The sequence below is a fragment of the Anabrus simplex genome, chromosome 1 (assembly GCF_040414725.1).
Source record: "Anabrus simplex isolate iqAnaSimp1 chromosome 1, ASM4041472v1, whole genome shotgun sequence".
In the NCBI taxonomy this organism is placed as follows: domain Eukaryota; kingdom Metazoa; phylum Arthropoda; class Insecta; order Orthoptera; family Tettigoniidae; genus Anabrus; species Anabrus simplex.
In genome coordinates, this window is record NC_090265.1 from 353405877 (window position 1) to 353431250 (window position 25374).

General features: G+C 38.3%; 1 protein-coding gene across 1 annotated transcript in view; it reads right to left on the reverse strand.

The window, feature by feature from the left end:
* Window positions 1–1184: 1184 nt before the first annotated feature.
* Window positions 1185–25374, reverse strand: part of LOC136866108 (glutathione S-transferase) — a 49440-nt gene continuing 25250 nt past the window's right edge. The window contains exons 2-4 of the mRNA XM_067142789.2: window positions 14828–14995; window positions 11186–11328; window positions 1185–1448 (exon numbers count right to left, since the gene is read on the reverse strand). Coding sequence (XP_066998890.1) covers window positions 1278–1448; window positions 11186–11328; window positions 14828–14995 — 482 coding nt within the window. The 3' untranslated portion in view covers window positions 1185–1277. The remainder of the gene's footprint in view (window positions 1449–11185; window positions 11329–14827; window positions 14996–25374) is intronic.

Below are 25374 nucleotides of genomic sequence, written 5' to 3' on the forward strand. Positions count from 1 at the left end.
CTGTTCAACACATTTCGTACTACTCTCAGCATGAAATACACAGACTGTTGCTGATATTTGAACACCGACTAGTGGAGCTGTGGTTTCATAGTATGCCTGGTCGCACTTTCTCCTCCCTTCACTCTGTCAATCTGATGTCAAGGGCATGGAGGTATGACACGAACTGACATGATAAGGCATTTTTTTGGATTCATTCATGATCCTGCCTTTGGATGTCTACTAAGCATGCATATGCCTTAGGTTTATCCTTGTTAACATCAGGACTGTCTTAGAGAGTTTTTGTATTTGATTGTTTATTTTATTGTGTTGTATAATAAAACAAATTATGATAAGGAACAAACACAAACAAATTCCATGGCACCCAGCCCTGATGGGCCTTGGGCTACCAAGAAACCACTGCTCACATCGAAATCCTGTAGATAATGAGGTGACAGATGATTGGTACAATGAATCCTCTAAGCCATTATTCTTGGCTTCCTATTTTCTAGACAGAAGCTACTATCTAACCGTCAGCTAGCTCCTCAGTTGTTCTCATATAGGCTGAGTGAATCTCAAGCAAGCTCTCAAACCCACGTAAAATTCCCTGATCTGGTATAGGAATTGAACCTTGAGATAGTGGTGGTGATTTTGGCGACTCTCAGTAAGGGGGGGTAGCCTCACTATACCTAGACTGTGGGGCTGGCTGTAATAAAGTCACTTAAAGATAACTTCCCTTCGTTTTGTTGATATAACATTTATTTTTCTGACTGCTTATAATTTTGTGATTTTTTTTTGCAAATAAAAGCTATCGATACAACACAGCCTGTACTTAAAAGTTTCTGTACTGTATACAGGGCTAAATATTTACAAAATATTGATTAATCAACACCTGTCTGTTGCTCCAAAGAAAACAATACAAAACGCAGGAAACTTCAAGTATAATGGTTATTTCCAGAACCACTTGACCAGAGTTCAAATTTAATATATCTTAGGATAAAACTCTCTTCTCTTAATATGATCCTGTGGTACAGTCTGTCTATTGATATATCAGTAAAGCACTTGATGTAGACTGTGATTCATCCTATATGAGAGTATGGGGTTTCTATTTATGAAAAATAAATAATACCGTACTGTAGTAACAATCACCTGAAACTATCATGATATGTCTTGCTGCAAGGGATAAATAAAATTGAATAAAAATGACATTGAAATCAACATAATACTTTTTTAATGGCTCTTCAGAAATGTAAAACATTATTTATTTTTACATTTTGTCATACAAATACAGAAATAATTGGTTAGAATTCCTCATTGGATGGTCTCTTGTCAATGATGGCTTTAATTGCAGGAATGGCATACACTTTATCCACTACCGACTTCAGATGAGCTCTACCTTCCAAAAAATTCTGGCCCGAGTAGAGAATATAGGTTTCGTGCATCCCAGCAACATATACATCAGCCCAAGTGAGCTGTATTTAAAGAGAGTAATCATTTAGTAAACACATTCTAAAACATAGATCCATGAAATAATCATGCATACAATACATAAGATAATTAAAACAAACAGGACAGCACTATTTTGAAATAAAGATGTCAAGTTTTCAGAGACGTTCAATTAGAACATTAGAATTATTGTTTTTATTCTATACTAGCAGTTACCCGCTGCTTCGCTCACGAGGCTTTCAGTACTGACACTAAGACATTATCTGAAAATCAATAATAAAGTATAAAAGTCACAAAAAATTGAGTTTCATTCATCCCAGAAACTGTTTGTAAATCACATTTGGGGCTAAGATGTGCATGTGACATAGAATTGAATATGTGAGAAACAGTCTTCTCTCAAGTCGAAAACAAAACAAAAAACCTGTTTCTTTATTTTTTAAGGAGATTCGAAATACCAGTTTTCACATCTGCATCATCTTTAGTTTCTTTTTAGATAGAAGTAACCTCATACAAATAATTCAACTAATTTTTCAATTCTATCAACCCTTAAGAAATTTTCCACAAACAAAAAATGTGTTTTTTATTTTTAAAGGAGATTCCTAATAACAATTTTCATGTCTGTAACATCTTTAGTTTTTGAGATATAAGTACCCTTATACAAAGAAAACAGCTAATATTTAGATCCATCCACTCCACCCCTTAAGTGGATTTTCCAAAGACAAAAGAGTACATGTTTCTTTACCTTAAAAGAAGATTTCAAATACAAACTTTCACGTCTGTAACATCTTCAGTTTTTGAAATATAAGTATCATCATTAAAAAAGTTCAACTTCGTTTTCACTTCCCACCCCTCATTAAGTTGATTCCCGTCGCCCCAAAAAATATGTGTTTTTTATTTTCAAAGTAGATTCTAAATACCATTTTAAGAGATGAAACATTCAGCTTTTGAAATATAACTGTCGCCATAAAATGAATTCAATTTAATTCACTTCCTTTCACCCTCCCTCCTTGAGAGAATTTTTCGAATATAAAATAATGTGTTTCTTTATTTATAGAGGAGCTTCCAAATATCAACACCTTCCGTAATACGACCGTAATACCTTCCGTTTTTGAGATACAGTATATGTATCCTCATAAAAATACGGTAATTCAACTCCTTTTTCACCTCCCTCCCCAAAGTTGATTTTCTCCCAAAAATGTGTTTCTTTATTTCCAAAGGAGATTTCAAATACCAATTTTCACGTCTGTGACATCTTTAGTTTAAAAAAAATAATTTGTACAAATAATTCAACTAATTTTTCAATTCCTTCACCCCCCTTAAGTGTATTTTTCGAAAAAGAAAGAATACGCGTTTCTGTATTTTGAAAGGAGATTCCAAATACTAATTTTCGCGTCTGCAACATCTTTTCTTTTTGAGATACAAGTATCTTCATACAAAGAATTTAACTATTTTTTCAATTCCTTCACCCTCACTTAAGTGGGTATTCTGTGGTCAAAGAAATACGTATGTCTTTATTTTTGAAGGAGACTCCAAATACCAGTTTTCACCTGTGTAACATCTTCAGTTTTTGATACATCACTATCCTAATAAAAAGAATTCAGTTCTTTTTCAGTCTTTTTACCCTCTCTTCAAGTGGTTCTTGAAAACCAAAATTACACGTTTCTTTTTTTTTAAAGAGATTAAAAATTCCAATTTTCACGTTTGTAACAATTTACGTTTCTGAGATAATTATACTGTAGTTATGATCTTTTAAAAATTTCACCCCATTTTGTCACTCCTGTTCACCCTAATTAATTGGATTTTCCTAAAACAAAAAATGCACGTTTCTTTATTTTGAAAGGAGATTCCAAATACCAATTTTCATGTCTGTAACATCTTCAGTTTTTAGGTATAAGTATCCTCATAAAAGGTATTCAACCCGTTTTCCCACTTTTTTCGCTCCCCTTAAGGGGATTTTCCAAAAACAAAAAAATCACGTTTCTTTATTTTTAAAGGAGATTCTAACTACCAATATTTACGTCTTTAAACTTTTGTTTTTGAGACATAGATATACTCATTTAAACAATTCACCCACCTTTTCATCCCCTTAGTGATGAAATATCCAAAAATCCTCCCTAGTGAGACCCTACACTCTAATATAAATGTATCCCCAAAACTTCATTTCATTCTGTCCAGTAGTTTTGGCTTGGCGATGATGAATCGGTCAGTCAGGACATGTTATTTTATATATAGAGAGATTATAATTAGATTACTAAATTTATACTGCTTGATATTCTTGTCGGTTTGGCAAACTCAATCATTTGAGGAAGAATAAATATTAATAACATTAGCCTATTAGAAAGGGAAATCCAGATTTCATTTAAAATTGTACAAGATTGTAACTTTGTACTAAATAAGTGGATCATCAACATCAATTCTTGCTCCAGAAAGCCAGATGTAGGTGTTTACAAGACTCTTCCAGTTCATCCTGTCCATCCACAGCTGATGTTCTACTTTTGGCTGCTAATTTACATCATATCATGAGGTCTCCCCCCGGGCCTTTTACCAACAACATTCCTAATTGAATCCATCCTTTCATTTGTTCATACCATCATAATCTACTTAATTCTAAGCTTTCCAACTGGCTAATGTCCAATTCAAGTCGTTGCTAGTATTTTCATTCCTTATTTTGTCTTTCCTTGTCTTCTGGAGACAAGAATGAAGGAACTTCATTTCAGTGGCTTGCAATGACTTTTTGTAGGTCTAGTGAACATTGCTGCTTCCAGTTCGTATGTTTGAATCGGTACAAGATATGTTTTGTAAAGTGTGAGCTTGGAGGTTTGGGGAAATGAGTCATCCCAAAGTAGTTGATGAACGGAGTATTAGAATGGTGATGCAGCTTGTAATTCTATTTTCTCTGCCTTGGTGTATGGTATTGTCAGAAGAAATTAAGCTCCCTAAGTATTTGAAGTTATTAATAATATCTACTTCATTTTGGACTTGCTTCAGCATTTTGACTCATCACTAATCCAATGGCTTTAGTTTCGCTGATGATCATTCCCATTCTTTCAAATTCTTCTTGTCAAAGATCTAGTTTAGCTTGAACTTCTGCTTCTGTCTCGCCCCATAGCATTCATGACATTAGTGAATACAAGTGCATTTGTTGTCTGATCCCTAATTTTCACTGCTTTTATCTCATCCATTATAGTAATGAAGAGAAGTGGTGATAGACAGCTTCGTTGTTGGACTCTGATCTTGGTTTCAAAACAACTTGACCTGCCTCCTTGAATTTGCACACTGATCTTTTTCTCTCAATACAGTATATTCGTGCTAAAGTATAATCTCATCTGCCATTTCTCTATGTCTCAGAAATTCTCATATATTGTTCGTGGTACATGATCATATGCCTCCTTAGTATCCAAGAATACAACTATAAGTGTTCTATTCTTATCCCAATATTTTTCAGAGAGCATTCTTGTCGAGAAAATAATGGTCTAGGATTGAGCTGTCCGGTCTAAATCCTTGTTGTTCTTCCTCAATTTAGGTTCAACAATTCCTTTCTATTTTTCTCTCCAGGATGGACTCTCATATTTTAATCCTTGAGATAGAAAGGTTACACCTTTATAGTTGTTGCACATCTTTCGGTCATCTTTCTTAAATAGTGGAGTGAGTTATTTGGTATGACTGGAAAAATGAAAAAGAAATTAATTTTTCAATTCTGACATTTTTACATATGGTAGTGATGATAACATTTCATGAAATTAAACCAACTAATTCTGTGAATTATGTTATTATTTTCATTGGATATTCAAGCTGCAAAAGGAAAAATTATAAAGGAAGGGTGACTGGACTTCTACAGTATATCTCATACTGAAGATACGTATTTAGCCTATTTTAGATTATGTAAAATACCTATCACAGAATTGCTCTTCCCTTATCTTCTCTTATTTTTTAATGTTATTTATTCGGGCGTCGACCTAGAAAGATCTGTTGCCCCTACTGGCACCATATGTCATGAACCTGCATGTATTTGGAAATTGTGGAAGTGTAAAATGTTGAATGTGAGGAAAGGGATGTTATGGACGACACAAACACCCAGTCCCCATGCCAGGGATATTAATCATTACAATTAAAAATCCCTGACCCGGCCGGGAATCGAGCCTAGGGCCGCCGGGGGACAGGCGGACGCGCTGCTTCCTACACCGTGGGGCCAGACTTCTCCTACTTTATGTAGACAGATTAGTCTTCTTTATGACTCAGATAGCTAAATGTTCCTCTTTCACAACATGCAAATACTGGTGACTACAGGTGAACTTTATGCTGAATAAGGTACTGGTGTGAACTGTAGTGCTCCTTAAAACAACAATCACCACAGTCAAAAAATACATGTGCGACAAGGATTTTGCAAAATCTCCAGGTTTTTTCTGGTAATGCTTCGTGATTACTTGCCGTTCCTCCAGTGATATACTTCAGATGTCAGTAATTAGTATGTGTCTATACAGGTGTAACAATATGGAACGGCCAAACTTCCAGGACACGTTGCTCACACGTAGAAGGAGAAAATATGTTACATGGACATGGGCCCGGAAATGTTTTATTTCCACGTTAGAACTCATTTTTTACATTTCATCATAAATTTCACCTGCAGTCTGTACCATATTATAGCAAATACACTTCCTACACACCCTTCAAGTACTCAGTACAACTTTTCCTTACAACCTGTATAAAATATTGTATAGAACATTTAACTATCTGTGTCATAAAGAAGACTAATTTGGCTACATAAGATAGGAGAAGTTAAGGGGAGGGAAATTCTGTGATAGATACTGTACACTAATTTCCTACAACTCTACATAGTGCATTATTAATCTGTAGGAAACACACAGGAAACAGAACATACCAGAATATCACATGAAACTCCTTCTTGCATGAAATGTTAAAAATGCCCTCCATTACCATTGATACGTGCATCAACCTGCCGTCGCATTGAATCAGCGGATCCTGTCCTGTATGAATCCCAACAGTTTTTTATGAATTCACCCCACACCTCGTGAATAGCTGCAAACTTGGCACTCACTCATCTCTCTCCCCTGGTACATTTATAATCAGTATTATAATGGGAAGTTAATTATTTGGCATGTTGCTCGAAAAGTTCAAAGTCAACTACTGTACCTGTATTAGGAAAATTAAGTCCTGCTATGAAATAATTAAGTGATAATATGAAGGACAGTAAAACTGTGTGTAACCACAAGGATAAAGAGGTCTTTTGTTTGATCACTAAATTCAATCAGTAAATTCAATTCCTTTCACCTTTCCCATAACCATAACACACACTTAAAAGTCATCACTTTTTAACAAGATACTCAATGAAGACAAAGACAAAGACAAAGTCACCTCCATACAGGCCATGAAGGCCCTTGGAAGAGTGGAAGGTAAAGGCTTCCACAATTGTTAACCGCGGCACGTGATGGAGTAGAGGGGTTAGCTCTATGTCAGGCCGCCTTTGCCCCCGCGAATTAACCTGGTACTCATTTTTGGTGTAGGCTGAGTGAACCTCAGGGCCATATGCACCTCCGGAATTGGAAATCTCGTTTCTTAAATTTTACGACTTCCTGACGGGGATTCGAACCCACGTCTTTCCGGGCGAACCGAGCACCCCTTTACCGCCTTGGCCAGACAGCCCCTACTCAATGAAGAGATGATAAAATATATGTCAAATTAAATGAATATTACAAGAAAAAATGTTAATACCCGGTACATTAAAAACTAATACTGTAATAATATTTCACACACAGAACTATACCACTTGGAGGTAAATAACTAATAATAATATTTCACAAACATAACTACAACCCTTGGAGATAAATAACTATGGTAATAATAATATTTCACAAACAGAACTATAGCACTTGGAGGTAAATACTAGCAAATACAGTAGGGACAATACGCGACACTCAGCGAGATATCGAGGGACAGCTATTAGAGCTCTCATTAGCGGATTGACCTGAGAACTACTGATTCTGTCATAACAGCACGTGTATTTGTGTCTGAAGTTTTTGGTATTATTTATGCGTTTTCAGTGAGTTGACAACATGAGGGGAAAGGTATGTGCTGTGTTTGGCTGCAGTAACTATGAAGTAGAGAAGAATGCGCGGTCTTTCTTCCGTTTCCCTCGTGACAAGAAAATGTAAGTAATATTGTTTGCACACATATATATATTCTTCCAGTGACAAAGGGATTTTTATAGTACTTCATAATCTTCTGACCTGCTCGACCCATATTTTAACTGGCTTAAAATATAATACACACATTTTATTGTATAGTGCAGCAGGTAATCTTCAATACCGATGTGTTGTAGGTGTGATCTGTGGGTTTGTTTTAATTCAGAAAAATACATATGCATATGAGTGTGGCTGGTTGTGTTCCAAGTTATCCTATTTGGAATGCCGTAATGCGTTGTCAAGCACTGAAGAAAATATGGGTGATTTAAGAAATGTACATATTTTGTAGAAAGAATATGATGATACAAATTTGCTTTACCCTAATGTAATGGCATTATGGCAAGTATTGCTTATAGGGAAAGTTTGAATGTTTTGAGGCTAAATTAATAGATTTTCTTTCTGTTTAAAGGAAAATTGTTCAGCTCTTTAATATAAATTCATTGAATCATGTGTGTAAGGAATGTGCCGATATTTTTTGTTGACAAGTGTTTTAATATGATGATACAATGCTTTTAAACGAGAAAAAAGAAAAATCTAGCCGTGGATGTTCAGGCAGGAATTCTAAGGCTAATAAAGTATTGCATAAATGAAAGATCAAGCCCTTTCACAGCAGTCCATTTTACATCTTGATTATATGTCTAATTTCAGTCTTAAAGCAATAACCTGTTAAATAATTCTTCATTCATTTATCCAGAATTGATTTAGCAACTTTGAAGTTAATATCTTAGGAACACTTTCTTTCTAGACGTAATTTATTTATCCATTTCCGTATTCCATTGATATTTGAATTTATCGCGAATTTTCAGGTCGAGCCACTAGGAGCGCCACCTGGGATTTGTCTCCCAATTTAACAAGGCTAAATCCGGAAGTGTTCCATATTGTCTTTACCGTATTTGATACTAGTAGATGGTAAGGACAGTAGAGTGAGATGGTATAGATATATAAGACAAATGAGGAATGCCACATTAATGGAAATAGGAGGAAATGAAAAGAAACATAGGCTGAGGAATAGCCTAAATAATAACGGATAATATTAGTTATGAAGAGCTTAAGACAGTGAAACCTGAACAGGAATATGGTGAGGGTTGGAGAGGAGTAAAATGTAGAGGAATCATATGTGCTGTGACTCAGTTAAATCTTGATAACGGGAGTTGATGATATATCTTCATTATCCTGATTGGTATTGAGAGTGGTATTTTATTAAAATATGATGCTGTTTGGTGGAAAATGTGTGTTGATAGCCTAAGTGAACTGGTATTTTTGAAGTCTTTTGAGACTAGGTAATTGTGCCAGTCTATCGTTCTTACCTTTCATATCTCTGTTATATTATATTCTCCCGGTTACGACCTGTACATGCCGTATTTTTTGATGATTAATTGTATTCAATCATTACGCAAGACGTTCAGAGCTAACTTGGTTTGTTTACGTTTGGAAGAGTGAGCAGGCTAGCCGCCGACAGCTGTGTGTGAGACGTAGCTGCAGGGACAAGATAGACTACCCGCCTGACACCACATGTAACCTGCATGGCCTGGTATGTTCTGGATATGAACGTCACGCCTTCGCGAACATTCGATAGAAAAAAATTCAAAACTTCTCTAATATTAATCGCAGCAACTTGAGCGATACGTCATTCTGAAGAGGATAACATAAACGTCTCAAATTGTGAATCTCAAAATAATCCGTCAAGGGATTCGCGAGGTAATCCGCTTCAAAGAGATTACGTTATATGATGACGTAGGAGCTCCGAACCGAATATGAGGAGAGCTCACTTTACCCAGATCAGACAGTCATAGATGGGTGTTCAGCCTGACTCTCCACGCTGCAGTGTTCGTCGAAGTGCTGACAGAGTCTCTCTTCGAATATTTAAAGTCTTCATGTGGGACTTAAACTCTGACAGTCGTGTTGAACTTATAATTTGTGCGCGTGTGAACTCTAATGTACAACAAAGTCTTTGTAATGGACATTGAGTCTATCAATCAAGTTGAACTTATAATCTGTGCGCGTATTGGAACTCTGTTTGTGACAAGTCGTGTATTGGACGTAGTGACAGCAGTAAAGTACAACTTATATTCTGTGCGCATGTACAGTAGAAACTTCTCGATATAACTTACTTTCGTTCTTGTGGAACTGAGTTCATTACCACGTTGACTGTGTGAAACTTAATCTCCGAACCAATATTAATTTAAATGTGGCACTACTGTGATATTTTTTTAAAATATCAGTCAGCAGAACTTAATCTCTGAACAAACATATCATTAATTTCAGTGTGACACTATTACGTTATACTATTAACTGTGACATTTTTTCTTCAAATCTCAGTCAGCATAATTTCCTTAATAGACACGAGTATTTATGAAAGTGTTCAAACTTTCCCATGAATGTTACTGCAAATGATTACCATGATAAAAGTATAATCGTGTGCTACGACACCAAGGTTTCACTCCGAACTCAAACTGTGTTCTTTATCCAATTCAAACAAAATTGTGTATTATTTCTTCTGAACAGTGTGTAAATTATTTGTGTGTGACTGACAGCAGTGTCTTTGATAAACTCTCGAACAGTCACATATTTTATTTAATGTCAAGTGCGCCTAACAACGAACTGTGCTTTTTATTTAAACCTTATTTCTTCGTCAAAGTGTTTAGTGTTGTTTCATGACTGACAGCAGTGTCTTTGATAAACTCTAGAGCAGTCATACATTTCTTTCAATGTCAAGTGCTATTTTATTTAGTGGAAAATCAAACGAACTGTGCCAAGTGCATGAACAATTTTCAGTTTCATTCTTTCTATTCATGAACTGTGCTTTATTTTCTTCCAATCTCGATGCTACTCGCATCTACGTCTTTAGTGAACTTTTAAATTCTATCTACAAGATTAAAAGTGAATTCGACGGCATATCCCAACCATATTAAAAGAATCAGTGCTGTTAAACCAAAGTGTCTGGGGACTGTGTAATTCTGGACACTCGTATAAGTTATGTGACGAGTGATTACCCCGCAACATCGTCGGAGATCATCGGAGAACGTCGGAGATCGTCCAGAACGTCGAAAGTTCGAGACTCAAACCCATATCAAACCAACCTGGGTGTTCCGGCCTTATCTCAACGTAATATTGGCAACTTCCAGAACGAGTTCCAGCCCTGTCCAGCCTGGTGAACTGGGAGCACGGGTCATCAAAGGGCGATGTTGAAGACAGCGACTATCAACACTAAGGTAATGTGCATTTTGAAATGCATTTTCTGAATAAAAACTATTATTCAATCTATTTAAAATGTTTCTTGTAGATAGGACCCTGCCTCCTGTACCAATCCGTATCTAAAAACTACCCAGAATTGCCCTGAGACCTACTTCGTGCTAACTTTAAAATTTATTCATAAAGTCGGGCTATTTTACTGGTACAGTATCCTTACCTTACTTTCCAGTTTTTCTTCACAAGTGCTTGTACATGATATTACAATATTATGTAACATTTTCCTTTATGGAGTCATTTATTCTAGCAAGATAGTTTCCTTTCATCTGAATGCAAATTACAGTTCTTTAAAATTTTATTTTTCATCCACTAACCTTTCCACAAACCAGATAACCACCATTTTCCTTTGCTAATTCATCCAATTTGTTCATATAGAAAGGAATTGTTTCTTTCCAGAGTTTTTCTTGCTTTTTGGCCTTGATTTTTGGATCAGGCTCATAAGCATATTCTGCACACTCTGAAACATACCAGATAAAAATGTACATACGTCTGCTTTTAAATGGTTCATATTAAAAGAATAATTAAGAATCTACTATTCATAGAATCAGATTATAAACACATTCTTCAAAAAATAATATAATCAATCAATCAATACTGATCTGCATTTAGGGCAGTCGCCCAGGTGGCAGATTCCCTATTTGTTGTTTTCCTAGCCTTTTCCTAAATGATTTCAAAGAAATTGGAAATTTATTGAACATCTCTCTTGGTAAGTTATTCCAATCCCTAACTCCCCTTCCTATAAATGAATATTTGCCCCAGTTTGTCCTCTTGAATTCCAACTTTATCTTCATATTGTGATCTTTCCTACTTTTATAAACGCCATTCAAACTTATTCGTCTACTAATGTCATTCCACGCCATCTCTCCGCTGACAGCCCGGAACATACCACTTAGTCGAGCAGCTCTTCTTCTTTCTCTCAATTCTTCCCAACCCAAACATTGCAACATTTTTGTAACGCTACTCTTTTGTCGGAAATCGCCCAGAACATGCAGATCAAGAAGGGAATATCTAAAGTAATGGTATCTGGCAATTAAATACATGAGGATATCTGATAAAAGAAATTAAAATTACAGCAGAAAAGAGAACCATAAAAGGAATATGGAATAGCATTTGAAAATTACAAAGATTCGTCTACAAAAAAGAGGTGTTTCTAAATTCAAATACCTGTACATTAGGCATTCAGCATAAACCATGCTGAAATAGAAACAGTAGAAGTAATTGAAATATGAAGCAATAAGGAAAAGCTGAATAATGGATGGACATATTTACAGTAGATACATATAGAAAAGTAATAAGGTACATACAATACGGTACAAGTAAAACATATATGCATTTAGAGGAAAGGTGTTTTGGACTGTCAACACACCCAAACATATTCTCACCAAGCTCGATAGCTGCAGTCGCTTAAGTGCGGCCAGTATCCAGTATTCGGGAGATAGTAGGTTCGAACCCCACTGTCGGCAGCCCTGAAAATGGCTTTCCGTGGTTTCCCATTTTCACACCAGGCAAATGCTGGGGCTATACTTTAATTAAGGCCATGGCCGCTTCCTTCCCACTCCTAGCCCTTCCCTGCCGTAAGACCTATCTGTGTCGGTGCGACGTAAAACAAGTAGCAAAAAAAACATATTCTCAATACAGTATATTTGATATAACAAATTTGGTACCTACACAATTTAGGGGATGATTTTTATTACTAAGACCATTAAAATATACATATCCTTATGACCCAAAACTCCAACAAATTTGAACTAAAAAGTGTAGAATGTGACCTTAAAACAAAACTAATGTATTTTCAAATTTGGAAGTTTCATAACATGCATTGAAAATAATTTAATACCTAGAAGAACTAAGTTCTGTATTGCATGACATCGCAGGAACATATCTGAAAAATGTCACGTCATTTTATAATTTTTTTACTCATACCTATAATTTCAGCTAATAATGATTAATTCTCAAAAAAAATAAAGGCAAGCTGTGTTTCGATTGTTTGAAGTGTCACTACCTCCTGCTCTTGTTTCATCAGTTATCAGTCCCATTTCGAATCGAAATATCTGTTGACTTATGCGCTTTTTCTCGCCAACTATTGCTTTTCCTTCAGTTTTCCCTTCTTGCCACTTTCGAATATCACTCCTGTATACAATGTGAAAAATGCACTCAAACAATTGGATCCAGGCATGCAAAGGTGAAAGTCCAAAAGAATAATTCATAGTGCCACTACATTAATGGCATTCATTGTATTAGGAATACTAATGCATATGTTGCAAACCTGCAAATTAGTGGCTGCGAAAGCAATACATATTTTGCTAACTAACTTGGTCATAATTAAATTATGATCTATTAAACTAACTAACATTCTCCATTTAGTTCTCAATACGCTATCTTCGAAGAGTGAAGTGAACTATTTTGAAGATTATATACGGCAGTACGGTTTTATGCACTTCCTTAGAAATATGTAAATCCTTTTGCTAGCCAATTGGATTTTTTTTCTTAAAAACCTGTCTTTCATGCTATAACTTTGTTTCCATTGCTCTTGAAATTTGTATTTGAAAACACTCACTGTCACTTTACGATACTGTAAAACATCTAAAGAGCAGTCCTGAATGTTCATCTTCGATAATACATAATCCACTGGCTCGTTTGCAATGTCTTTCTTGTCCCACAACACTTCACACAGCTCACGGTGTGTTTTACGGGTCGTGGTAGAGCATGTGCCACTACTAATAGAATTACTTTTCTGAGAAGAGTGCAAGAAAGTGGAAGTACTAAGACATTAGCCTTAATATTCATGAATTTCTCTATACTATGGTACCAAAATACAGGCAGGAATTTTCGGATACATTTTTATATCTCTGTGCAAATGTTGTAAAGTTAGAATTTCACGTGCTATTCACATTACATAAAATGATTCTTTGGTGCGGAATAGTGATGAAAATACATATTTTTTACGATTCGCTTTTTTTAAATCATTTAGGATTTAATGTTAACCCTGTAAATAATGGATATCATTGAATGAATCCAGCTATAATTGCAAATACACGTTGCACCGACACAGATAGATCTTATGGCGACGATGGGATAGAAAAGGGCTGGGAGTGGGAAGAAATCGGCCGTGGCCTTAATTAAGGTACAGCCCAGCATTTGCCTGGTGTGAAAGTGGGAAATCATGGAAAACCATCGTCAGGGCTGCCGACAGTGTGGCTCGAACCTACTCTCTTCCGGATGCCAGCTTACAGCTGCACACCCCTAACCGCACGGCCAACTCGTCCCCTGATAAAAATACTTATGTTTCAACTAAATATGACATTGCATACTTGTAGGGTAGCTTTCTTTTCCATACTTGGGAAGTTCACTGCTAAAACACAACTTACAGTAAGCCAGACAATCTCTTCCACAAAGGGGGAATAAAGAGAGTTATTTCTTGTCATATCTGTTTATATGTCATCACCAGGGTTGAAATTCATTATCTCTGGTTATTTTCCTATAGTTTGGGAAGGAAGAAATGGAAATAAGAATTTTTTGTTTTGTTTTTGTAATTTTGTCCTGTTACATTACAGTTCTGGCTCGCTGTGCTATGTCCGGTATGTGAACTTTCTCAGAATGATTCACAACCTAAATTGCTACAGTCTCTACCCAATCAGATCTATAGCCATTTTTGAAGGTCTTGCAATTATCACCCCCTCAGAAATATGCTCATTTGATTTCACAGAGTTTGTGTCTGTCTCCCTTCTTTCTATACAATAAAGAGGATGCAGTGGGTGCTGAAAAAAGGAGATTTTTATGAAAAATGGAGCAACAGAAAGAAACAACCACGTTCAAACAGATGGGCTCTCTCCATGTTATACAGAAATGAAATTAATACACTATACAGGAGTATGAAGAATTCATATCTGTAACCCTTTATTGATATCAACAATATTTTATAGTACATACAGAACTACAGTAATTAAGTCACTTACCTAATCTGAAATCATTAAAGGTGTCCACAACAGAATCAATCAGGAGATCTTCCCAGTCATCTTTACCCATAAGGCCCACCTTCTTTGCAAGGTAGCGGCCGATGGCTTTTGATTGATCAATTATCTGGCCATCTACCTCTAACGTTGGTACCTTACCATAAGGAAAAGCTGTTGAAATGAAAACTCAGTAAATAAGTTTATAATTGATATGAGTTTTCAAATATTGTATTATAGCTCCAGATCATGATGATAGATTAGTCTTTGTATGCAGCTGCAATTCTAGCCGAGACTGAGACAATGGCAAACATAAAAACACAAAATGACAAGTATAGTCTCAACGTCTCCATACAGATAGCCTCTCTCCTTATGTAGAAATGAAAAAATTAACACAGTATAAATGAACAGTTACATGCATGATTAAAAATCAGGTTATAGTCTTCAGAATTTATATGCATGTCTCTGTCACATATTGTGATGAAATATAACTTACAGTACATATTGATGAAGTTATTTTACACTGTGAATTTGCCATAGACTGATATTTTGACTAATTCCAAAAAATATAGGTGATTATCATAAGAACATTACATCAGAGGACATCCTGCTTTAGGTGAGACAGTCTCACTTTAGCCTGTTACCCTGAAATGTCTCAGGGGATGTGTGAATGTCGACTTTGGTGAATGATAATATTTTTCCATAAAACTCATCTTCAGAGAAAACATCTTACTTTTTCAGTCTCTTCCTCGATCATCAGCTCATCTGGCTTGCTCACAGTTTGCAAGGTTGGAGAGAAAAATGTCATGGTTGTCAAAGTAGCTTTAGTTCTGGCCGATTTATGGTGAGAAGTGCGAGGAAAGGATGGAAAATCTTTTTTCTGACCATCTCTGTTTGTTCTTGTCTTTAAACAAAATAATTAATCTAGATGTGTAAACATAGAGATTGTTTTGAATAATGCCGTTAGTTTATACCATACTTGTGTAAGTTACTTTAACCAAATGGTCTTGCTATTTCAAGGACCTAGAAAAATGTGGCCTGGTTGACATTAAAAGTAATCCCATTTTAAAAACATATGCATGTATCTGGAACTAACTGAAGAAGTATGTCGCTGAAAATTAAAATTACGAAGGTAATCCAAAAAATAAGGTCTCCTATATTTTTATAAATACATAGACCTGCTTATTTCTACAATGGTTTACATCATTTTACAGATTGAATATTTAGCTATTTTTTTACATAATCACCATTTCGGTCGATGCATTTTTGTAGACGCTGTGAGATTTTTTGTATGCCCATGTCATACCAGCTCACCGCAATAAAGTCAACCAACAATACTCCTTTTCAATCCCAAAACACACTTGTCATGACTTCACCGGCAGACTGTGTTTGCTTGAGTTTCTGCGGCTTTGGCGAAGAGGGATGCCTCCACTGGTGTGATTCTTGCTTGGTCTCAGGTGTAAAGTTGAACGCTCAGGTTTCGTCACCCGATACAATTGAGTCCAAAAAGTTGTCCTGTTCGGCTGTAAAGCACAACTCACTACCGTCAATTGGCAATGGATTTCAATCGGTTCAGTACATTTTGCGTTCAAAAACCGAATAAATGCGCGCACTTTGCACTTGGCGGTAACATCCAACGGGAGCTGCATTATCAACGGCTGCCAAGCCAAGACTGAGTGCCTCAGTTTTTTCTCTTTTTTTCAACGGGGGGGGGGGGGCCCGAGGCCCGCTCCCTCTCCGTGACCATCGACTCAATCTACATGGCCTCCGACATGCTATTAATTTCTAAGAAGAAGGAGATAGCAGGGAAGAGTGGAAAATGATACAAGGAGTATCTGTCGGTTTCAGAATTAGACTCGCTACCACGGCAAGAGTTTGTATTGGTTAGATAGTGTTAAGGTGTGGTGTTGAATGAGTGCCTCAGCGCGGCGTGCGCATGTTTATATGCGAGTGCTGGAAATTCTCTTCACAATATTGTGATCAACAGCCACACGAACAGAGTTCTCTATTTATAAAAAAAATAGGAGACCTTATTTTTGGGTTTACCCTCGTACCTCAAAATCCTTGTCAGAAAATTCTTTGTGTTTCTTTGGATTAATTACACCCTGTAGAGTGAGTAAAAGTTTGATAATTCTGGGGCTGAAAACATGACTCAATTGAAGACTGAAATGGTGAAATGAATACCTGTACCTACTAAAATGTAGTTGATCAAACTCCAGAAAACAGACCCTGCAGACACATTCAACATCGATGATATTAAATGAAGCTGAACTGAATACATTTTAGCAGAATTTCATCTGCCATCAGTGTTCTATACTATGTAACATTTTTATAATAATAATAATAATAATAATAATAATAATAATAATAATAATAATAATAATAATAGTAATAATAATAATGTCCGGTCCCGTGGTATAGGGAACAACGCGTCCGCCTGTCACCCGGCGGCCCCGGGTTCGATTCCCGGCCGGGACAGGGGTTTTAATTGTAAATGATTAATATCCCTTGCCTGGGGACTGGGTGTTTGTGTCGTCCTTAACGTTCCTTTCCTCACATTTAACACTTTACACTTCCGCAATTTCCGAATGCATGCAGCTTCATAACATATGGTGCCAGTAGGGGCAAAAGATCTTTCTAGGTCGACGCCCCGAATAAACAACATTTTTAAAAAAGTAGGAGAAGATAAGGGAAGAACAATTCTGTGACAGGTGACAGATGTGTTTAAGACCGCACAAAGTTACAACAGCGAATGGAGACTGTTTCCGTGTTATCTGTACAGATAAGAATCAAAATAGCAAGTTAATTTCAACTACGATAAGATGCAGATTTTTAATTGACGATCATACAATAGTTAGCGGCAAGCGTTTCCATCATGGAGGTTTATATAAAATGTTATGTGCAATTTAATTGGTAAAGACGAGTCTGTAAATGCGATGCATGATAGCAGTAGTACTTTGCAACTTTTTCATGAGAGACTTGCTCACCAGAACTACAAAGTCACGTCAAAGAACTTATAGAATGCGAATTGAGTATTAAATTTCCGATAGATTCGGAGTTATACGAAGGTTGTGTTTACGGCAAAGAGCATAAACTAAAATTTGGAACTGGCGAAAGAGCAACTGTTCTTGAACAAGTCATTCACGCGGATGTTGTTGGCCCATTTGAGCGTTAAGTACCGGTATCGGGATTCCGCTATTATGTTCTTTTTAAAGACGACTTTACTTGCTATAGATTCATTTACTTAATTAAAGAAAAGTGTGAAGTGCATGATAATTTTGTTCAACTCCTGAAGGTTTGTAGACGAGCAGGCCATACAGTTAAAGCATTTCAGTGCGCCAACGGTGGCGAATTAAAAAACACGCAAATGAAAAATATACGTTAGATAATTATGACATTGAACAACCTTTAACTATGCTTTACTGTAACGAATTAAATGGCTTCATAGAGAAAGACAATAAAACTTGTTCAAGCAGCTAGAATGCTGTTACGCGCACAGTATCTACGGGCAGAGCTTACTAATAATAAAGTGTATATTTTAAATAGGTCAGAAAAATAAGGTACATCTGATAAGATGCCATTCGAGATGTGGTTTAACAGAAAGGCCAGTATTAAACACTTACGTATTATAGGTAGTGAATGCTATGCTCACATTCCTAAGCAAGGAAGGAAAAAAAATGGATAAAACGTTTATCGGAATATGGGCTGGCTATGGCTATGCACGTCTTGGATATAGAATTTGGGATGGAAGCAGAAGAATAATACGAGGGGTGATCGTATATAAACGGGATTTTAAAAATTTAAATTGATTTATTGAAAAACACAAGGCAATTATAATTTATTTTTCCACATAGTTTCCTGCTGTGGAAATGCATTTTTCCCAGCGTATGGACAGCTTTTTGATGCCCTCATCGTAAAAATAATGGGGTTGTGTCACCAGCCAGTTGCGCACGAAGTCTTTCGCACTCTCGTCATCTTCATATCGTTGCCCTCCTAGAGCTTCTTTAAGTGGTCCAAACAAATGGAAATCGCAGGGCGATAAGTCCGGGAAGTAAGGAGGATGATCAAGTGTAGTCCAGTGCATTTCCTGTTCCTGTAGCTTGGAGACAGTTAGAGCTGGAGTATAGGGCCGCGCATTGTTGTGGAGAAGGATGACCAGTTGAATTGGTTGGTCTCGTCTTTTGCGGCGATATGCAACCCTCGCCTTGTTCAACAGCTCGCAGTAGTAAGCAGCATTGATTGTGTCGCTCATGCAAAAAGCCTCGCCTATCGAAAAAAAAAAAAAACAAACGACTGCAAGAACTTTGCCAGCTGACAGTCGAGTCTTGGCTTTCACATTCTCGCCTTTCCTTGAACTTTTTATGCCAGGCAAACACACGCGTCCTTGACAATGTTTGATCACTGAACTGTGCAGTCAATCTCTGGCAAATTTCCGCCGCTGTAACTCCTTCACGAACAAGACATTTTATAATTATGGGTTGCGCAGTAGAGGCGTGCACCTGTTGCACCGACATCTTGAGCGTTACTGACAAAACGACGGGAAATATCTTCTTTTATTTCTTTCTTGATACTTATGGACTCTTTTACTGTTGTCCAGCCACTATGCGGATAATAAAATAAATCACACGCAATATAGAGTCTAGAAAGCATAAGATAAGTGAAGTTTTCGCATATTAATGGAGGGGTTTAAAACTGATGTCCCTGAAATCAGTCTAGGTATTCACAGTTCACACACGAAAAGATCTTGCACTTAGTTCAAAATGGAAGCCGGAACATCGTGACCGAAGGTAGATAAGAGAAATATGAAGAGGACAAAATCATCAATTACCTATAAATATGATCGAGCTGTGGACATGACACGCAAATTCCCGTATGGAACGAAAAGTTTTTGAAGTTAGGGTGACAGGTGTAGAGGGGATCGTTCATGAGACTGTTAAATGAGTGCAGCTATGTGGTAAGGAGGGTGGCCTAGGGGAGTAAGCAAATAAGCAAAAAGGGAGGGAGACATAGGAAAAAGCACAGGGACACAAAGGTGCTATTCTTCACGGACGGGAAATATTTAACAGCACGCTCTCTCTACTCCTAACGGTCCCGCCTTAACATAGCAGAAGCACGGGTCCAGTCTTACAAACTGTTGAGGTTCAGGAACAAAAATCCCATTTATATTTTATCTACTTTCGTACGATCTAGAGAAGTCATTTTTAAGGAGAATAAACCAATGATGAAGAATTTCGCAATTTTTCAGAAGACGAAGAGTCTGAGGTTCCTAAGTATATGACCCGTAGAGATAGGGAGAGCATTCCTTCTCCAAAACGCCATGAGGAGTACCGGTACGTATCATTGGTAGTTCCGTCCAAGCAGTGGCCGGAGCAGGTCGACAGGTTATACTGCGCTCCGAGTGAAGTAAAACAGTCAAGTGTTAGAGTATCGTACCACTTGGTGACGTTTGAACACTTACAGTACTTAACTAGTGAAAGTGTAAACAGTACCCGTAAGGAAAACAATGCAACAAATCAGAAGAATACGCTGAAATGTACCTTTCAACGGAATCAAACTCGTCCATCTGCTGCCGAAATTCATATAAGGGTATCAGAGACATTGAAGGTTAACATGAATCAACTGGAAGCTCTACAACTGAATGCCATCACAAACTATATATAAAGGTAATCTCACGAAATATATTAGATAAATTGCTGAATAACTATGCTAGACAAAGTAGTGTTTCCTTATTTGATGGTGAACGGGTTCCAGTGGAAATAACTGAAGCCGGCATAGAGGCTATGAAAGTCAGACTTGTTAACATTCCTCCAGAAATTCCTAACGAAAAAATGTGCACCCATTTCTCCAAGTATGGTATTGTTAAAAGGATAACGGATGAATATTGGTCCCAACACTACAAACTCCCTGTTGCTAATGGAATAAGGCAAATTCTAATTGAATTAAAACAAAAATCCATCCTTTATTACTGTAGAAGGGTTTCGAGGTCAAGTTATCTACGACGGACAAGAAAAGAGGTGCGCGGTATGTAATGCCCCCGATCACCTTGGTAGTGCATGTCCACGGCGCTCATACCCTATGATGCGCCTGGAAAGAACTTCGTACGACTAGTCAACCACTATCCCCATCGGTAGTTCCACCCAATAATAACCAAGACGAACAGCAGAGACAACTAGATAATGCAGATTTCCCTCCGTTATCGAATACGCCATTAAAAGTTAACCGCAATAAGGAGAAAGTTGCATCAAACACCCCAGACACTAGAGAGTCACAACACAGCACACAACCGCCTCAGGCGCTAGAAAGTAAACAAAGCTCTGAGGCACTGCGGCTGCTCATGCAGGCAAACCTGTCCCGGGAACAGGAATCACAACACGAATCACAACAAAATAATCAGCTTCAGAATGAAAAAGTACAAGTAGTTCTGATGTTAGCCAACAGGACATTATTTACATGGATACGGATCTTCGTACTAGACAAGATATTGAGAACACACAGATAGATGACAAGCACACAAGTGAAATGTCAACTCAGTCTTGTGAAGATTCCCTGCAGAATATCTCTGATAGGACACGTAAACAGTCAACCCTTGATATCCCACAATACTCTCCAACAGGAGAGACCGGTGAACTCAAGGCGCCTCTGAATCGATGGTTAGAGGTTGTAAACAACAACTTCGAAGAGAAAGAGTCAGAAAATACAGTGAGAGAGATCAGTAACTCGCCTTCTATTGAAACTCTACTTCCAGTGAAGAACCCCTCTAAACTAAAAACAATACGGTCCTCAAAACAGGACACACATAAGGCAACGCCCCAAGGACCCAAGATTAAAAAAGTAGACACTCCTCAAGTTGTTCAGGTGATCGATGCTGCACTTGGGACATCGACTAACCACTTTTGTTATTATGGTAATGTTATTAACGTATTCGATAATGACACCAAACATAAACTGTATACAAACTGTAAATAAGCAGCTTCTACTAAAACAACTCATCCGAGACCGGGACATTTATATTGCTCTACTACAGGAAGTGTCATCAATCGATCTGCAGCCCATTCCTGGCTACGAAACGCTTGTGAATGTACACTGACTGACAGAGCAAATGCAACACCAAGAAGGAGTGGTCAGAACTTTATGCCAATTGCAGGGTAGACTGACGTCACTGCGGTATGCTCATGACGTGAAATGCGCCGCTGTGCTGCGCACGTAGCGAACGATAAATGGGACGCGGCGTTGGCGAATGGCCCACTTCGTATCGTGATTTCTCAGCCGACAGTCATTGTAGAACGTGTTGTCGTGTGCCACAGGACACGTGTATAGCTAAGAATGCCAGGCCGCCGTCAACGGAGGCATTTCCAGCAGACAGACGACTTTACGAGGGGTATGGTGATCAGGTTGAGAAGGGCAGGTTGGTCGCTTCGTCAAATCGCAGCCGATACCCATAGGGATGTGTCCACGGTGCAGCGCCTGTGGCGAAGATGGTTGGCGCAGGGACATGTGGCACGTGCGAGGGGTCCAGGCGCAGCCCGAGTGACGTCAGCACGCGAGGATCGGCGCATCCGCCGCCAAGCGGTGGCAGCCCCGCACGCCACGTCAACCGCCATTCTTCAGCATGTGCAAGACACCCTGGCTGTTCCAATATCGACCAGAACAATTTCCCGTCGATTGGTTGAAGGAGGCCTGCACTCCCGGCGTCCGCTCAGAAGACTACCATTGACTCCACAGCATAGACGTGCACGCCTGGCATGGTGCCGGGCTAGAGCGACTTGGATGAGGGAATGGCGGAACGTCGTGTTCTCCGATGAGTCACGCTTCTGTTCTGTCAGTGATAGTCACCGCAGACGAGTGTGGCGTCGGCGTGGAGAAAGGTCAAATCCGGCAGTAACTGTGGAGCGCCCTACCGCTAGACAACGCGGCATCATGGTTTGGGGCGCTATTGCGTATGATTCCACGTCACCTCTAGTGCGTATTCAAGGCACGTTAAATGCCCACCGCTACGTGCAGCATGTGCTGCGGCCGGTGGCACTCCCTACCGTACCTTCAGGGGCTGCCCAATGCTCTGTTTCAGCAGGATAATGCCCGCCCACACACTGCTCGCATCTCCCAACAGGCTCTACGAGGTGTACAGATGCTTCCGTGGCCAGCGTACTCTCCGGATCTCTCACCAATCGAACACGTGTGGGATCTCATTGGACGCCGTTTGCAAACTCTGCCCCAGCCTCGTACGGACGACCAACTGTGGCAAATGGTTGACAGAGAATGGAGAACCATCCCGCACGACACCATCCGCACTCTTATTGACTCTGTACCTCGACGTGTTTCTGCGTGCATCGCCGCTCGCGGTGGTCCTACATCCTACTGAGTCGATGCCGTGCGCATTGTGTAACCTGCATATCGGTTTGAAATAAACATCAATTATTCTTCCGTGCCGTCTCTGTTTTTTCCCCAACTTTCATCCCTTTCGAACCACTCCTCCTTGGTGTTGCATTTGCTCTGTCAGTCAGTGTAAATTACTAGGGAGCGGATTTGTATGTGCTAAAAATGTGAAAAATATTTATTTTTTATGTGCTGACAAACTTTAAAATATGTGATAAAAATTGAAATTATTTTCCTTTAAATATCACATAACTACTCGCGCTCAAGAAGTAAATAAGTATAATGTTTTGTATTAGAATATGGTGCTACCAAACGTGCTCCTTAAGGCAAAATGGTGTCTGTGTATGGAAACGTGCTGTATGGTATATTAATTTTTGATATGCCAGAGTAGATATTAGGAATGGTTATTTTTTTAAAGGTAATGCTTTTTTAAATATGGCAAAAGCGACCTATCATCTTTGAAAAAATAGTACCAGTTCGTACTCCCCCATCACACGCTGGAATATTAGTTGCTAGAAGTAGTCTCAGAATTGCAGTCAACAAAGGTCATCTCCAAAACGTCCATCACAAATGCATGCCGATTATCTCTAAAGAACGCCTTATACTGCGAAAACGATCGCTCCACATCACAGGAAGTCAGACGAGCATACTTAAAGAGAGGAATGTCACCAACAATAACGCCATCAATTTCGCCAACATGAGCACCCTCTAATACATTAGAAATTTGGCACATTGTTTGAAATCCTCTGTTTTTCCTAAACAAATTTTGGTATTTGACCTTTAACAGTCCCTGTACCTGCGAAGCCGGGAGTGAATCTAATTTATTTTCAACTGCGCGCACTTCCTTCACTGTTTCGGACAACAGGTTAGTGAATTTTTCAAGCATGTCTACAGTTTTACACAAGAAGCTTAGATTGGCAGATATAAACGCCAAATCATTTTTCAAAGAGCTGTCTTTTAGTATCTCTTGAAGAATCTCAATTGACGACGCGTCGTTTTTATCTAGCACGTTCACAACGGATGCAAAACTTTCGAAATTGTCTGCGTAGTATACCACAGCGCTAAGCCAGGTACCCCACCGCGTAACAATAGGCAGAGGAGGAAGCGCAAGATCCGGGTTTTTCTCTTTAAAGAGATCGATTCTTGAGGGTGCTTTTACGAAGACGTTTTTGCCATTAGATACTAATTTATCCACTTGAGGATACTGAGCCCGCACAGTTTCACATAACCTATGTAGAGCATGAACAACGCAAGTTACGTATATCATTTTCGGAAAGCTCACAGAAAGGCCTTCGGCTGCCTTTTTCATGTAAGCTGCACTGTCAGTAAGGAAAAGCAATACATAGTCGTATTTTATACCTTTTGGCCAAAGTAAGTGCATGGCTTCATTGAATAACCTAGCTACAGTGACATGGTTTGCAGCAAGCATTTCTTTACACGCTAGCAAATAAGAATGTTCGCAAGCAGTTTTGTCATTCTTCAACACACCAACTACAACATTTCCTACTTTTCTGCCACTTGAATCAGTGATTTCGTCAATGCTCACCCACAGTTTTTCGCTATCACATACTGCCCGAATTCTCTGTTAAGTTTCTTCGTAACATTTTGGGAGATAGTTTTACCTTAATGTGGATTCGTCTGGAGGCTCAAAATTAATGTACTTTGTTAGGAAATTTCTCAGTCCCGGATTATTTATTTTACCAAGAGGAATGTCGGCGCAAACAAATGCTCTGCACACATCTAAATAACACTGGGAATATTTAGATCACCGCCGTCTCGGTCCTCCTATAGGTGATTTAGATGGGCCTGCATTTGAAGTAGCTGGTTCAGCTATTAGTAATTGTCGCGAACGCACACGCGAAGCAGCCGCTTATTTCCAGACAAATGCTGGATTACTTGAGAACGTTGATCTGCACGTACTGTTTTACCACACGGTTGGCAAAATAATACTTTTCTATCGGTAGTGAAAATGCTTTTAAATTTCACTACATATTGTTGTAGACGCGACCTTGTACTCGACTTCTCTTTTGGCATTATTTTGCAGGTTACGACACACGCATTTACGGTGAATCAATGTTTCAATAAAAAGAATAGCAGCGGACACTGAAGGACATATTTCTTATAAATCTCTACAAAATCACACGACCACGGGAATGATATATGGACCCGAACAGCTAGCC